This window comes from Nematolebias whitei, chromosome 2, assembly GCF_014905685.2.
Source record: "Nematolebias whitei isolate Nwh7 chromosome 2, NemWhi1, whole genome shotgun sequence".
In the NCBI taxonomy this organism is placed as follows: Eukaryota; Metazoa; Chordata; class Actinopteri; order Cyprinodontiformes; family Rivulidae; genus Nematolebias; species Nematolebias whitei.
The window spans coordinates 25,985,601-26,001,664 of NC_056499.1; the positions used below are offsets into that span (position 1 = coordinate 25,985,601).

A 16,064-nucleotide genomic window follows, 5' to 3' on the forward strand; every position below is an offset into this window, starting at 1 on the left:
CTTCCCACACTCTTGCAATATTCTAAACAATGTTTCTAAACTCAACGCTCTAAAAGAGCACAGCATGTCATGATCTCAGTTCTCTGCCGCCTGCCAGCGCTCTTGGCCACGCCCACTACTCTGCTGCAGAGCGGAGATCTGATCAGCTGCAGGAGGAAGCTTTTTCTGCAGCTGCGAACTGCACATAGGTGCAGCAGATGCTAAATAATTTAAAATAATTTATTTTAAATAAAAATGATTTGCTTATCGTGAGGCTCATCCATCAGTCAGCCAATTCTGTGTCATGTCCAATCTTACTTAGGAAAAACCCGACAAAGTGAGTCCACGAAAAATGAACCGCAAAGTAGCGAGGGACTACTGTATTAGTAAAAGGATTTAATCTTTCCATTGTTTTGTGCAACTTAGTTCATGAACTTGTTAACTTAATCTTAAATTGTCTTAAAAATCCTTCTGGTGCACATATAGCAGTAATTACAAACCATGACACTACCACCACATTTTATAAACAATACTTTTAAACCTGACAACACTGAGGAAATATTTTTTTTTTTTTCCCTAACAACATTTTTCTTGTTCATGAAAGCTAGCATTATCCAGATTTCCTGTATGACAAATCGTTACACACCCGTTTGTTCAAATGATTTTTGTTGGTCAATTTCTCAGAAATCACCAACAAAAGCAGTCTTGTATTTTTTCCGTCTGCGTGGAGATTGTCAAACTTAAACTTCAGAGCTGGTTTGATTCCATTTTTTCAGCTTAATGAGGATCAAAAACCAGTTTACTGAAATCAACTACTTTGTTCAATTTCAAAAAGATTTACGAGGAAACCTATTTATTATTAGAGCAGGCTTCCTCAGTGACGATATATCTGACTCGTTTACTTTTACGACTTATGAATATAGAAAATGTAGAAACCTTCAACACTCATTGTAATCAGCGCCAAGGATGACAGACACATTAGATGTTTCTTTTAAAAATGAGTTTTGGGCCTGATAAAAGGAGTGAGTGGAGAATGAAATGCTAAATTTGTGTCCAGAAAACACAAGCCACAGGCACTTGAGCCGTCCTGCTGATGAATCAAACAGACAGATCTGCCTAATGTCTGGGTGTAATTTTGGAGGGGCAGGTGTCCGCGAAAAAGAAACCGATGAGGATAATGGTGAAAAATAACTGTCTTTTCAGTCCTGGAGGAAAAAAAAAAAAAAGACAAACTAAAGCTAAGATTTTAAGATAGCTCAAAGTGAATGAATAACTTCAGAGTTAATACTTTTGGCAATAAACATTTAGGTTGATTACACTACTTTGACTTCATCAGAAGGTGACCTTTGAAAGCACTAAATAAAACCAGTAACCGCGATGGAGTTAAAACAACACCGAAGTGGTATATTGAGTTAGAGCTGATTGGCTTAAAAACGTTCAAGCTGTGCTCTTTTTCATCTTTAGTGCCGGAAATCACTGCTTTCCTGTTGTCTGAAAGGCCTTAAACATTTACCTTCCCTCTGCACTGATAGGATTCCTTTGTTTACTGCTCGTCTTTTCCCATGGGAATGAAAGCAGATTGGGAGTTCAATGCTAAGTGCAAACTGCCCCACATTCCCATGCACTGTGGAACAACGGGGAACGCCAGGTTGCCTTTATGAGACGTGTTTGCTATGAACGTGTTGCCGCCAAGGCCTGCGCCCAGTGGCGTGGAAGCGGAAAGCACAGCGATGAAATGGCAGCAAGGTTAGACGAGAACAAAACAGTCCTCTTCGAAATCTGCACCAAAATACCAGTTTCTGTTTTGAGAGAATTTTACAGTTTAAGGTCAAGACGGACTTGTTGTGGTGCTCGTGAAATTACTGAACCATGATGCGTTTCCTTCCTAAGGCCTGGATTTGTTTGGGTTTGGGCTGTTGTTTGGGTGAGGACCGGTGCAGGTGAGGTCAGACCGCAGCAGTGCCGTTTGCTCCAAGACGGTGGGGGGTGGGGGGGGTTGAGCTGTTAGGTGGACACCGGTTGTACTGGTTGTACTGGCTGTTTATCATAAACACAGCCTTGCCCAGAGAGGTCCATCTGCTTTGATTTTATTTAGTGATTCCCCCCAGGGACCCTGAGCTGGAGCGAGAATAACAATACTCGAGCCCATCTGTTCCCGCAGAAACCAGCCCCGGCTAAATTACCGCACACTACGAGCGGCTGGCATATGCTGTGGCATAAAGCTACAAGAGGGCATTGTGCACCAGCTGCTCTGTTGACAAATACTTATCTGGCACTTCTGAACTCAGGTTGCTGAGCTGGTTTCAAGTTTGAGTACAAACTGAACAGGGTAAGGTGTTGAACAGGGCCCCAATGTGTGTGTGTGTGTGTGTGTGTGTGTGTGTGTGCGTGCGTGCGTGTGGAGGGGGCGGGTGCATGTTTTAATACATGCTGATTTATCCCTGGGTATCATTTTGTCAGAGCCTGTCTGGGGAATTGGGTCACAAGATGAAGATTTAATCTGAACATGCAGGGCAGGGAGGCAACTAAAACCGCACAAGTGGTCCAAACAGACAATAACTAATCTTGCTCATCCTCCAGCACACACACCAGCTTGTAATCATATTGTTCTCATGTTTACAGCTCAGTGGATGATCTCCATGCGCGGGCCTAAATTAGGCTCGATCATAGTAATCCCATCAGTCGGTAAGTAAAAATCTGAAGCGATGAAAAACACATTGTACAAACAAATTGAAGCATTTTTATAAACTGATTTTTTTTTTTGGTTTAACACAAACACAGCTGGTATGTTTGAGCACAAGTTGTTCAATTTAAGTTCTCCTGTAGTTTTTGCTCGATTTTTACTAAATACGTTACAAAGACTATATGAAAAATGCATCTAAAAACCCAACAACGTTCAGTCACGTCATCAGAACTGTTTCATTTTTTTTTTGATGAGACGTTTCATCCGTCATCCAAAGGACTTCTTCAATCTGAGGAGCTACGAACAAACTTAGTCCCACAAACGGCAAACTCCCATAGTGGGAAAAAACAGTTTGCTGGTGATAAGATGGCCTCTGGGGCCGCCCTCTCCCTTGTCGACTCCTCTGAGACATTCAAAACACCAAAGTTCATGCTCAATAATCCAGGTAAAAATCCAACATTCGGTCAGGTCAAGCTGCCTCAGAGGAGTCGACGGGGAAGAGGGCGGGCCAGGGAGTCCATCTTATCACCAGCAAACTGTTTTTTTTTTCCCCCACTATGAGTATGCTGTTTGTGGGAATCCATTTGTTAGTGACACCTCATACTGAATAAGTCCCTTTGATAAAGGACGAAACATCTCAGCAAATCAAAAAAAAAAAAAAAAACCATCCAGATGACCTGACTGAGCACTGTTGGATTTTTACCTAGATTATTGAGCACAAACTTTAGTACAGCTAAAAACCTTCAAAGATGAAATAGCTCAAACCAGTAACTACCACACCAAGTACATATTTAAGTTATGTTAAAACAATTTAAAGTGATCATTGTCTTTTATGCGGTAGCTCGGTGGTCAGCGCCATGGCTTTGGAAACCTGCAGCTGCAGATCTGAGCCGAAGTTGGGTCAGAACAGACATCTAACAAAAACAGTTGCCAAAGCTATCGTGTGAGGTAACTTGCTTTGGCAATTGAAAAAAGGGGAGCAACCCCTCCAAAAAATATTACATAAAAAAAAAAAACAAATACTAAATTACTAAAATATTACTGTTCTATATGTTCAATGAAAAAACAATTTTTTTTTTACCAAGAGAAATTTTTCAAGTCCTGTGACTAACATTTCAAAGTTGCTGAGAGAACATATCTTGGATATTTAGCAAATTTATTTATCCAAATTTAATTACAAGTAAAAACACCTTGAACCCAGGACCAATCTGACATGGAAAGTGGAAAAATTGGGGCTCAAACCTGCAAAGCAGAGCAAGCTGCTGAAACTTTGAATCATCTGTGGGAAATTAAAAAAAACAACACTAAAAAATTAAAATCTCTTCCCTACATTAACGCATCCACAGACCAAAACCTTCATTCTCACTTACATTGCATTCAAAACATAAAAACTTCCAGCGTGCATGATGCAGAAGTTGTTCAAAGTACGCGCCACACGCAGGGAACCTGTCAAAATGAGCTTTATTTTGTTAACATTTACAGGAAACATCACAGACATTAAGTTATCATCACCTGTTACACATGTCCACACTGTACAGATGCAACAGAAACAAACAAACACAGTCCCATCCTGTTTTCTGAGACTTGTGTCAAAGTGAACGAGGAACTGGTCAGTGACGAGCTCCAGCAGTGCAGTTCATACAGGAAGTCCCTCCGTCAGAATCCCTGCGACAGTGGGAACGACCACAGAGCAAACTGGATCAGTCGTTTAAAAACACCTTTTTCATCTCACTATTAAATCTAGCTTTAAAACGCAATTAGGATTAGGAAAATATTTAAATATGCTTGTATACATATCTAATGCTGATGTCAACATCTGTATTTGCTGCTTTTAACCAATTTGTTGCTTTATGTGAAAACCACTCTGGATTGGTTCACTTCCATTTTGTGAAACTGGACATTAATGGACTCAAAGAGAAACCAGTTTTCTTTAAATCTAGTTAAAACACATATTTGATGCACTCTGGTGCCTCTTTGTTATCAGTCTTTTGTCACCTTATCAGTGTAAGTAATGTAATAATCAGTAGTTGGTATAAGACAACATGAAGTACAAGAACTCACTTAAATACACAGAGAAAGCAGACAGGTAGTACCCAAATATTACATTGTCAACCCTGTTCCATGTTTGTATTTGACTTCAGAGGAGTTCTTGTTGTGATCAGAGCGTAATAAATAAGGTTGGATTATGACGGCGGTGTTATCAGGTGCAAGTCTGGAAATATAACACATTTTCACAAAAGGCAGCGAGAGTCGAGACTTGCATCTTTATAAAAATAAATCAGACCTGCCCGAAGAGGCAGGGGAAAGGCTTTGTAAACACAAAACATAATTTAGACGTACACTGCATTTTCTTCACATGGCGCACTCAAAGAAAAAGAGCCCGGCTTGTCCGGTTTTTCACCTCACCGAGTCGATGAGCGCGTGGAGCTCTGCGACGAGCAGCTCCAACAATTGTACAAGTCTCCTCTTATGCATTTATCTGCCACCTACTCTGCATTAGCAATGCTGACCAGTCCCCGCAGGAGTAAATCTGTATTCTGAAACAAAACTCCGATGTCTCCCAACCAACAAATTAGCTCTCACTGTGTCTTCAAACAGAAGAGTTAAAAAAAAAAAAAGTTTTCTGATTGCAGCATTGTTTGAGCGAGTGTGTGGCAAAACTTTTACAATGGCTACATCTTGTTCTGCAAACAGACACTGTAGAGATGTTTCACACAGCGTTAGGAGGAACTACGCTAAGAGAAGAATCTAAATGCACACCTGGTTATTTATACTGCTGATGTTAACTGGAGAAATCTACACCACTAAGCAAATTCACAGGTTTTTGAACAGCACAAACAGGATAGATGAGGTTTTCCACCCTGTGTTGCTTTAATGTGCACTATGAAAAGCTCCCATCTTTTACAGTGATTAAGAATAGCACGACTCCTCTTTTCTTAAGGTAAACGAGGTGATCAAGGCCCTCCCATGAGCTTGTTTTGTTTTTGCTGCACATATTCTGCCAGCCACCATAACGCAACGTGGCCTCCTGCTCCGTCATCATCTTCTTCCTTCCTGAGCAGGGAGTGAATCAACATAAAGCCTACCTTTGCTTCGTTAACCACTGCCGATGCTCAGCTGTGAGACAGGAAAGCTACATAGGACTACGTGAAGAACACAACACTTTGACTATTACACAGTGCAAATAGGCTTCTCCCATTCTCTTCCATCTCTAACCACCAAACAACAAGGCTGGCACTGAGGAGAGAGGTGGAGACGATTACTCAGGACGGCACCCCTGCTGGCAGACAGCTCCTCTTCGGTTAGTTCATACTTTAAAATGTTTGGTCTTTCAGGGAATCTGCTGTCCTCAGGGAGTGGAGATGGAGATGCAGAGGAGCTGAGGAGAGGCAGCTGGGTTTGGGCAGAGAGCTCTACTTGTACAGGCTCATGGTTGGGCTCTGATACATGCACATATAAGCGTCGCAGAGCAGGCGTCTCGCCTGTCCCTGGATGCTTTTGGGGTCTAGGGTGTGCAGCTCCTCTGGAGTCATTTTCAGGTAGGCCTCCACCTCTGGACAGGGAGACACCTGTGGTATGTTGAAACCATTTTGCCCTCCTGCAAAAAACACCAGAAGCATCAGTACACGGAGTACAGCAAAACATAAGAAAAATGTTATTTTAAGCATTTTAACAGTTACATTTTTTTAAGTAGTTTTAAAGCAATAAGACATATTTTCAGACATATTGAAGAGATCACGTCAGTGACACCCACCATCACGATCAGCCATGCTGTCGAAGAAGAGCCAGGCAGAATCTGCGCTGCCGTACTTGACGAAGGCCACATAGTGACTGGTTTCTATGCAGAGCACAGCGAACAGCTCCATCCTCTGGCGGGGAAAAGAGCCTTGACGTCCCATACCTTCCTGGAGCTCCTTTGGGACGGACAGTTTGCTGTGTCGATGGGTTTTCCTCTTCGGGTGGAGATGAACCTAAATCAGTATTATCAGATACACCATTTGTCACTGTGGTTTGTTAAATAAAATTTAAAAAAAATCTAAATATGTTTTTAATGGAATATACAGATTATAAATAACACAAAATAAAAGCATTTTTCATATTAAGTTCTAACTCAAATAAATAAAAATACAGCCATGTTAGGGTGCAGCAGAAACTTGTCTTCGGTTACAAACCGAATGTGATTCCTTTGGATTTGGCGCCACCTTGTGGACGAGTCTTACAACGTCTCGAACTGATGTTTCAGTAATGTTCATGAAATTATTATAATGTAACGCTTATTGTTCACCTGTGTGTTGCACTTTTCACAGAACTGTTTAATTTTTCCGGCCGTGATATCCCCGTCCTCGTAACAGTCTCTGCACTCGTACAGAGCCAGGCCTCCGCAGATACGACATTCCCTTGGAGCTGGAAGATAAAAAAGACAAAGCTTTGTCCATTTCTGCAGACACATCGGTGTTCTTAAAGAAAAAAATGTTGCCTTCTCAGCTGACAACTCAACCTTTATTACAAAATGTCACACAGGTGTGAACAAAGTGAACAAAATAAATATATTAGCTCCGACTCACTGTCTTCAAGGAGGTCTGTGATGTCTAACTCCAAGGAGGGAAAAATCTTGTTGAACATTTTGAAGTCTTTGCCAAAGCGGGGCATCTGGATGATAAGACAGGAGGGAGCCTTGGAGAGGGAGACAAACAAAGACAGGAAGAAATGATGAACATCAGCTGAGTAGAGTTGCATTCGGGCCTAAAAAATTCGACTCAATCCGATCATTTAACTGTAATTAGAGGCCCGAACCTGAAAAAAAACATCACTTTTTTTAAAATTAAGCTTTTATTGCTTTTATAAGCAAATCAGTTTGACATGATATTTTTAAAATGCAATTCAAAGAAAGGAATTTATAAGATTTCTTGTTTCACTAAATGGATTTTAACTTACAAAATGAATATCCTAAATAATCAACTCTAAAGATAAAAAATGAAGATTAGACAGACGAGCAAAAATATTTTTAGAGCAAAATTATCTGGAAAAAATATAGAACAAGGCAATTTTAATTGAACGCGCTGCTCACTTTGATTTTTGTAGCTTCAGATGCTGCAACTTCCTTCACCGCAGATGAAAGCATAGTGCGGAGCGGGATGCGCACGGCCGATGATCCGGCAATCCATCTGAGGCTTAACGCAACTTTTTTTAACCTCTTTCAACCGGCCCGTCAGCGGACACACAGGGCCGTTGATCCGGTTGTCCATCTGAAACTTAATGCAACTTTTTTTACCTCTTTCAACCGGCCGGTCAGCGGACACACGCGGCCGATGATCCGGTTGTCCATTTGAAGCGTAACGCAACTTTTGGTTTTTTTACCTCTTTCAACGGGGCGTTCGGACCTGAGCGTGCACCTGACCTGACCTGACACATCAGCAGGTTTCACTGTGATAGCTTTGTTTGTAGCTTTTGTTTAATACTTTCAAGCTTCATGATGTCGCTTGTTGTGGGTTCATTGCAAATGCTCAGATGTGTGATAAGAGCAAAGGGCGGGTGGGGCCACAAGCGCAATTAAAACTGCATCAAAAGCCCGACCCGGCCCGCCCATCAAGCACATATTTTTGGCCCAACCCAGTCTGAAATTCAGGCTGGGGGTTCGGGCCAAAAATGACAGCTCTACAGCTGAGTTCATCTCATAAATGGTATCAAACAAATGCAAAGAAACAAAAAAAACAACTACTTACCTCAGCAAACTTGAGGTCGCTGGTAATGAAAGACCATTCCAGAAGCTGCTGGATGGTCGGGACCCCAACCTTATCCTTCTTGTCCATGAAGATCTGGTAAAAGTAACAGTCCTGGACCTTCTGACCCGCTGACCTGGAAATAAAAAATATATATTTTTTACAAGTACTTGTTCATTCATATTCTAAAGTTTGTTTACACATTTATTATCTCTATAAGCAAAGATAATTTACAAACTGCTGATTCTACAAACTACACTTTAAACAAATTAAATAATTCATCAATCATTGCCTTTTCTTTCTCAGAATATGTTAATTAATTAATTAATGTGTTATGTGTTGTCATCGTTGTATGTTCCCATACAATGGCGAAATTGGCTCTCTGCATTTAACCCATCCAACCCCCGGTGGAGCAGTGAGCAGTTATTGAAAGCCGATGAAGTGGTGAGCAGAAATTCATGTTGAGTCACACAGTTTTTATCAAATCTTTAAATAAAAAAGGGAAGTTTGTACGGTCCTACCCTGAATAACACAGAGAAAAGAAAAAAAAAAAGTTATTTGTTCCTCTTGTTCACTGCTTGCATTTTTCAACCATCTGTCAGGTTCTCTTCATCTCAAGCTCTTTTTTTCTTTTGGGTTTATAAAAATAAAGGAGGATGAAGTCACTGTTACAGTTTAGGAATGTCCAGAATTACACAACACTTGAAGCCCACACCGAGTAGAAAATGTCTTTTGCAGCATTAAAAAGCTTTCACTTCTCATGGAACACTTAGGCTGCAGAGACTATGACTAAAAAAAAGGTAAAGAATATCTAAAGATCAGCTCCTCAGATGGTAAAATAAATTAAAACAAACACAACTTTGAACTAGTCTCTACAGATGCTGAAAGCACTTTTTGATTGAGAACTTAAAGGACAAAGTGCAACTGGATTTACCGTGATCACCATTTGTACAGTGCAGCTTCAACAGGTGAGAGGAGGATTTTTATGGTGGATTTATGCTAAAACTACTTTTCTAAGAACTATAAATAAGAACTGACTGCATTTGGGACTTGTTCCTAAAGATGTGACAACTCCACTTTACATTTAAAACAGCACGATTAAAATTGTGATAAAAAAAATATACTGTATACTTCTGATGTTTCTGTTCCTGTCTCTGATAACAAATAATTACAGATCTGCCATGGCTTTTGAAATCACACACTGATCTGTGAACCATCTGAACAGTAAACGTCTAAATACAACTCCAGCTATAAGTTTCTTAATGTGAGCAGAAAAAGTCCAACACTTGGACAGCTGTCCCACATATATACACGTTTCAGATTTGCTTCGGATGACATCTGTGATTACAAAACTTAGTTTTCTAATGACTTGACGGTACTTTTACAGTTCCGTGTTATGCAAAGTGATTAGGGGGTTTTCAATATGTCTATTCAACTTTTTCAAAAACCTTAAAAAAAGTGTTTTTTACCTTGGTTGACTCATCTCAGGGTTCTTAATACAAAATTAAATTCAGATAATTTTCAGCTTTAAATCTGTTCCAGAACCTTACCATGCTGATAAACCCTACGTTCTTAAATGGATCATTTCTACTCACTTCCTTGTTACATAAAATCAGTTGTTAAATTACTTTAGAAAGACAAAATGATGCATTATAATCCAACAATGTTCATTCAGGTCCTCTGGACGGTTTCTTTCTTTGTTGAGACGTTTCGGCCTTCAACCAAGGGACTTCAACAGTCTGAGGAACCATAAAAAAAGCTGACAAACCCCGTTGACAGAGAACAGGCCCCAGAAACCATCTTATCACCAGCAAACTGGTTGGTCCACAATGTGAGTGTGCTGCTTGTGGGACTGAGTTTGTTGGGGCTCCTCGGACTGATGAAGTCCTTTGGATGAAGGATGACACATCTATCTCAACAAAAAAAGAAACCGTCCAGAGGACCTGACTAAACTTTGTTGGATTTTTTTTTTTTTTTACCTGGATTATGGAGCATGAACTTTGATGCATTATAATATTAAAAGGTGAGAAATGAAAAGTCAGAACACAAAAAAAGCTCTAAAATGTGCAATCTGATAATTATGAAACAAACCATCTTTGGGCACATTACCGTTATTTTGGCCTATAAGTCGCAGTCTTTTGCATACTTTGCATGCCCTGCGACTTATACACCGAAGGGACTTATTTATGTTTTTTCCCATATTTATAAACCAATTTTTGGCTGAGATATGATTGTTTCCATTCATTCCGACTGAAAATATTGAACACTACTATTTTCAGCCACTAGATGGCACTCAAATAGTATGGCATGCCGTTGTGTTAAGTAATAGGTAAAAGTGGCTATTAATGACACAATCAGCTTGCCACAGAAGCCACCTACGTGCAGCTCTGGGATCATGCCTGGAGCAACAGTCAAATTAGCTTCATTTCGCTGCGCTGTCCAGTGAAATGCAGCTGATTTGACCATTGAAGCGCATTTATTAAGTAAAAGTTAGACTGAGACACACCTTTGCTATAATGTCGAGCAAACAAATAATTGCTTTTAGGTGGTTATCTTGTTAAATTCTTGTTAAAGTCCTCCCGTGCACACTCCTGCGGCCGCCATTTTGCAGCCAATCGATTTTTGGCACAAGACCGGCCCACATTTCCAAGTTGTCAGCGGTGACGCATAATAGATCCGCCGTATATGGCAAAGTGACTTATTTATGTTTTTTTCTCATTTCATTAGACATTTTTAGGCTGATGCGACTGATGCGGAAAATATGGTAATTTGAATTATTTTAAAATAAAAGTTCCAACTTAAAAAAAAAAAGTAGTTTATTAGTTCCTTGAATTTTACTTTAAAATTATATAATTTTAAACTACAGATTGAACTAAAGAGGCAATGAAGAGCGGAAGTTTTTTTTTTTTTATTAAAAGCTGAAACTGGAATTTCTTAAAGCAAAACTTGAATCAATTTCAAATAACAGCTTTTTTCCCCCAAGCACTTTAAGCACGTTCAAACATTTACAACACCAGGATAAAACTCCTGCACGTACAGCTGTTCTTACCTTAGCTTGAGCAACGGGTCCACTCTCAGTATGTGATGAAAGAGGATATTAAGAAACTCCTCAGGATCTGCAAGAAAAGTATTAATGTTCACATCTGTTACTTAAACTAAGTGTATGAAAGAACTAATATAAAAATCAACATCATGTTTTACAAAAACGACATGTTCACACTTGTTTTTCTAATTATTGCTAGAAAAGTAAAAAGGAAATTCACTTTTTCTAACTGGGATATGGCCCAGTCAGTACCCCCCAATAAAACAAAACCATCCCCAGTATGTGGGATTAAACTCGTGTTACTAAACAAACTGAACCTTTTTCTTCAGAGGTAAACCCAGAGGCGGCTTCCACTTTTTCAAGGATCCTCCTGAGCTTCATCACTTTGGTGGCACAAACGTACCCATGTCTGAGGGGCAAAGACAGAGGACGTTACAAGCTGCCTCCATGTGAATTATCGCCTGACGCTAAAAGGTGGGCGATCATGTAACTGACTGACTGTATGTGTTTGTCTGTCATCTTACCAAAATACCTCATGGATCAGAGAGATTTTACTTTTCACTGTTAAAAGCTAATCATTGGAAATATACCTTCAACTGATTAACATTTAAAGCCAACTCAGTTCAAGATGGCCACCACGTCAAATCAACTTTAGCAAGCAGGAAGATGACCCCCCCCGCCCCCATTCAATTCTACAGATATTAACCTAAACGACTGGTGTGGTGAGAGTGGTGAGCTGAGAGTCATCCCCATATGTATTCTGAGCACCAACATACCTTGTCTGATGTTCGTTTAAAACTTTGGCATTAGCTGTGGGAGCTGTAAGCAAAATATCTCATGAACCACTAGACAATTTTTAAAGAAACTCTCAGAAAGCAAGTGTACGCACATCTACAACTGGTTCCCTTGAAGAGTCAAAGCGATTCAAGATGGCTGCCACATCAAATTTACATTAAAGAGCGAAGATGAGTAGCACTCAGTCAGTTTTACAGATATTGGGCTAAAATTTGGTGACGCAGTAGCTGAGCGTCATTCCTAACTTACAGTTCAAGAGCTAAAAGATTGTATGAGATCTCACAGTATCATGACCGACTGATCATAACGACATTATTAAGATTTGACCAAAAAGGCTTAAACTCCATCACTTCTCTAGAGAAAATATTCATTTAAAACTCGTAGTGGGTGATAAGCTTTCAAGCTAAACTAAGCCTTTAATTAACACGTTTTGCAAAACAAAATTTCACCCACGTCTGATTTGAGTTTAATAGAAGAGACTAAAATATCTTGAACTACTTTGAGTTGTTTTAACTTACTATTTTTATGTAAAGTGCTTCAGCACCTTAACAAACAGCTTACGCAGGTGATGACAGTGCTGAGTGAGTGCCAGGCAGCTGTAGCGCTGATGCGTGACTCACATGCGCAGTGGGTTGACTATTTCTGTGCGTAGCAGCTCCTGAGTCTCCCTGTAATACTCTACATCGGTTTTCGATCGTGGCCTCAGCAGAACGGTGTCCAGAACAGAACTGAAGGAGAAAAGACTGCAGAACAAAACCAATGAGTTTACGTCAAGAAGAGCGCCATAAACCAAGAGACGTTCTACGGTTAAACGATATGAGCCACGTCTACAAATATGAATTTACAACAGCTTGGAATTTTTATTTAAGACAACTTACCAGAAAAGGGTTGAATCCAGGTAGCAGGAATTATAGTGACCCTGAATGCCTTTCTTTTTCCCCACCATGACATCCAGACCATCGTTTTCTGTCCGTGGTGGCGTGTTCTCATGCACAACCTCACTCAGGTACCCTCCAAATGCTCCAAAAAAAGATAATACAACTCAAACGGTAAACAAAACAACTTCCACAAACTATATGTTCACTCACTCGCCTCATTCTGACTCACCGATGGAGTTGCAGCGCTCAATGGGGTTGGAGGAATGGTGCAGGGAGGGGAACCGAGAGTCAGGCCGGCAGCACTTGAGCTTCACAAACAGGGCCTTTTTGGGTTGGCAGGTGAAGTACCGTGTACCTTTAAAGGTACCATCTGTGCAACCGGGACACTCTTCTTCCTGAGAAAAAGTTCAGATTAATTAAGGACATTCGTGTAACGTACTTCTTGAAGCATCTCTATCTCAAGCAAGCTCCACCTTAGGAGTAATTCATACAACTCTAAACCATGAGCAGACAAATATTATTATTAAGTACTATGGTAACAAATAGGGTAAACTAGAGGAATTGCATTTCCTGCAAAAATGCAGTGTGAATGCTTATTGCAGAAGAACTTGCAAAAAAACAGCTGAAATTAGCTAAAAACATTCTGAAATAAAGCTGAAATGGAAGGACATGCCGAATTTAGCAGAAGAACGCAGAAAGAATTTGTTGAATTAGGTTTAAATAAGCAAAACTGAGCACAAAAATTAGTAAATTAGCTGAAAACAGCTGAAATTAGCTGAAAAATGCTAAAAAGGTTGCTGGAAATGTCAACCAGCTTAAATTAGCAGAAGAAAGTAGAAAGAAGACTCGTTTGCCCAATTAGGCTAAAATAAGCAGTAATGGGCACAAAAAAGTAGAAATTGTCTGAAAAATGCTTCAACTAGCAAAAAGCAGCTGAAAAGTAGCTAAAAGTACATAAAGAAGCTTAAATTGCCACAAGAGAGCAGATTTTTACTGACTTAGACTGAAAAAAGTTGAAATGAGTGCAAAAAATGTGGAATTAAGTGAAAAATATAATTTTGAATGAAATAGCTACTGTAAATTGTAGCTGAAATGGCAAACAAAAGCTGAAACTTGCATAAATAAACTGAAAGGAGCATTACAAGCGGAAATTATCAGGATGAAGTCAGACGAAGCACAAAAATGTAGTTAGCAGAAAGAATCTGGAAGGAGCACAAAACGACAAAAAAAAAAAAATCCCAGCTGAAATTAGCTGAAAGTAGCTGGAAAAAAGTTAAAATCTGCTCAAAGGAGCTGAAAGAAGCTGAATCAGAACAAAATGTGAAAGGAGCAGTAAAAGGTTGTAAACAGATCTAAATATATGAAGGATGTAAAATGAGCTTTCCCCTAAGCCCGTTATCACCACAAAGTTGCTACAAACCATGAGAGAATCCAGGAAGTCACTAATTTAACTGAAAATAGTTTGCGCCGAGAGAAAACCACCTGCAAAACTACAGATCGTCTCTTTTTATTTCTCTTCAGTAACATTTACGTAAACCAACAAAAAAAAGTTAAATCGTGTCATCTGGACCAGTTTCTTTAAGTGAGAAATGTTTCGTCCCCCATACGGAAGACTTCATCAGTCTGCGGCCTGCCAACCACTTCTGTCCCATAAGTAGCCTTCATTGCTGCGTTTCAAGCCAACCTCCTGCTGGCATCTCAGAGCTAAGACCATAACACCGAACTGTCACAAGTGTTTTAACTTGTGAAAAAGGATTTCCATGCGAGTAACAAAATCATACTCTGTGCAGCTCAAAAACTTGAAAATTAATAAATAAATGATTGAAAATGATTAAATAAATAATCCATGAATAATCACAAAAAGCTATATTATTAATGAGTTTATATGTCCCTACAACTTCACACTATATGGTGTGTCTTTCTTTTCCCCTTCTATCCAATGTATTTATTACACATTGTATTTATGTTTGTCTCACCAGCTCCAGGCCAGCTAAAGGTTCCAGCAGGCCAGGAGGAAGACCCACCCAGCGGATTACACCACACAAGGGGGGATTTTCCTTCACCTCCACCAGTGAGCCCACCTCCAGACCGGGCTGTCCACGAGGAGGAGTCTGAGGTCGCGGAGAGGGGGGAGCAACAGGCGTTGGAGGGTCGGGCTGCTCTCCCATCACAGACTGGACGGAGAGGGAGATGGGCCCTTGGCTAATGTTCTCATTGGGCACCGTCTTACGGTTCAGGCTGAATGGCAGCGAGTGGAACTTGTTGTCATTGGACAGAGAAGAAGTGGGTGTGGCTCTGGAAGGTGGAGAGGACTGGTTGAACTCGGGGGGCGTCTCAGTAAGAGACTTGGCGGGGTCTTCTCCAACTGCAAAGTAAAGCCAGAACCACAAATTACCATATTGTAATTTACTGTATGTGAAATATTAATTTACTAAAATAAAAATTATGCTTTGACTGATTTGGTTTGAAGGTCAGGTGCAATGTGAGAAATTAAAACTTTGATGAGCAGACTGTTTCAAATAGTGTTAAATTACAGTTCACAATCCCAGATCAACACCTCGGAGCATTTTCACACACAGGCCAAGATATTTTCTCCTGGAATATTTCCAGGACAGTCAAAACACACCTACACATACCAGAGAAGAGATGACAAGCTATAATCTAGAAACTCTGTTGCTGAAATACTTTGAAGCAGATCTAACTGGTTGGTCCTCTTACAAGGAAGATGGAATATTTTTGCCATATTAACAAGCAAATAATTTTTTTAAGAAGCTACTTCGTGGTTCGACTTTCGCAAACTTGCTCTTTTGCGGTTTTTCAAAGTAAGATTGTACACGAAAAACTGTACACGACACACGATTGTCAGCTTTAATATTACTCACATGATTGGGACTGTACAGGATCAAGTACAAAGTTAACGAAAATAAAATGCTTCAGACCATAGACATGTATGTGTATGTATATAT

At 40.0% G+C, this 16,064-nt stretch overlaps 1 protein-coding gene across 1 annotated transcript in view; it reads right to left on the bottom strand.

The window, feature by feature from the left end:
- Positions 1 to 5,558: 5,558 nt before the first annotated feature.
- cylda (cylindromatosis (turban tumor syndrome), a) overlaps positions 5,559 to 16,064 on the bottom strand; it is a gene marked incomplete in the record, with an annotated part of 23,030 nt that continues 12,524 nt past the window's right edge. The window contains 11 exon segments of the mRNA XM_037697576.1: positions 5,559 to 6,260; positions 6,417 to 6,633; positions 6,948 to 7,066; positions 7,228 to 7,336; positions 8,386 to 8,518; positions 11,432 to 11,498; positions 11,743 to 11,834; positions 12,841 to 12,963; positions 13,099 to 13,240; positions 13,328 to 13,493; positions 15,075 to 15,463. Of these exon segments, the coding sequence (XP_037553504.1) occupies positions 6,076 to 6,260; positions 6,417 to 6,633; positions 6,948 to 7,066; positions 7,228 to 7,336; positions 8,386 to 8,518; positions 11,432 to 11,498; positions 11,743 to 11,834; positions 12,841 to 12,963; positions 13,099 to 13,240; positions 13,328 to 13,493; positions 15,075 to 15,463 (1,742 nt within the window).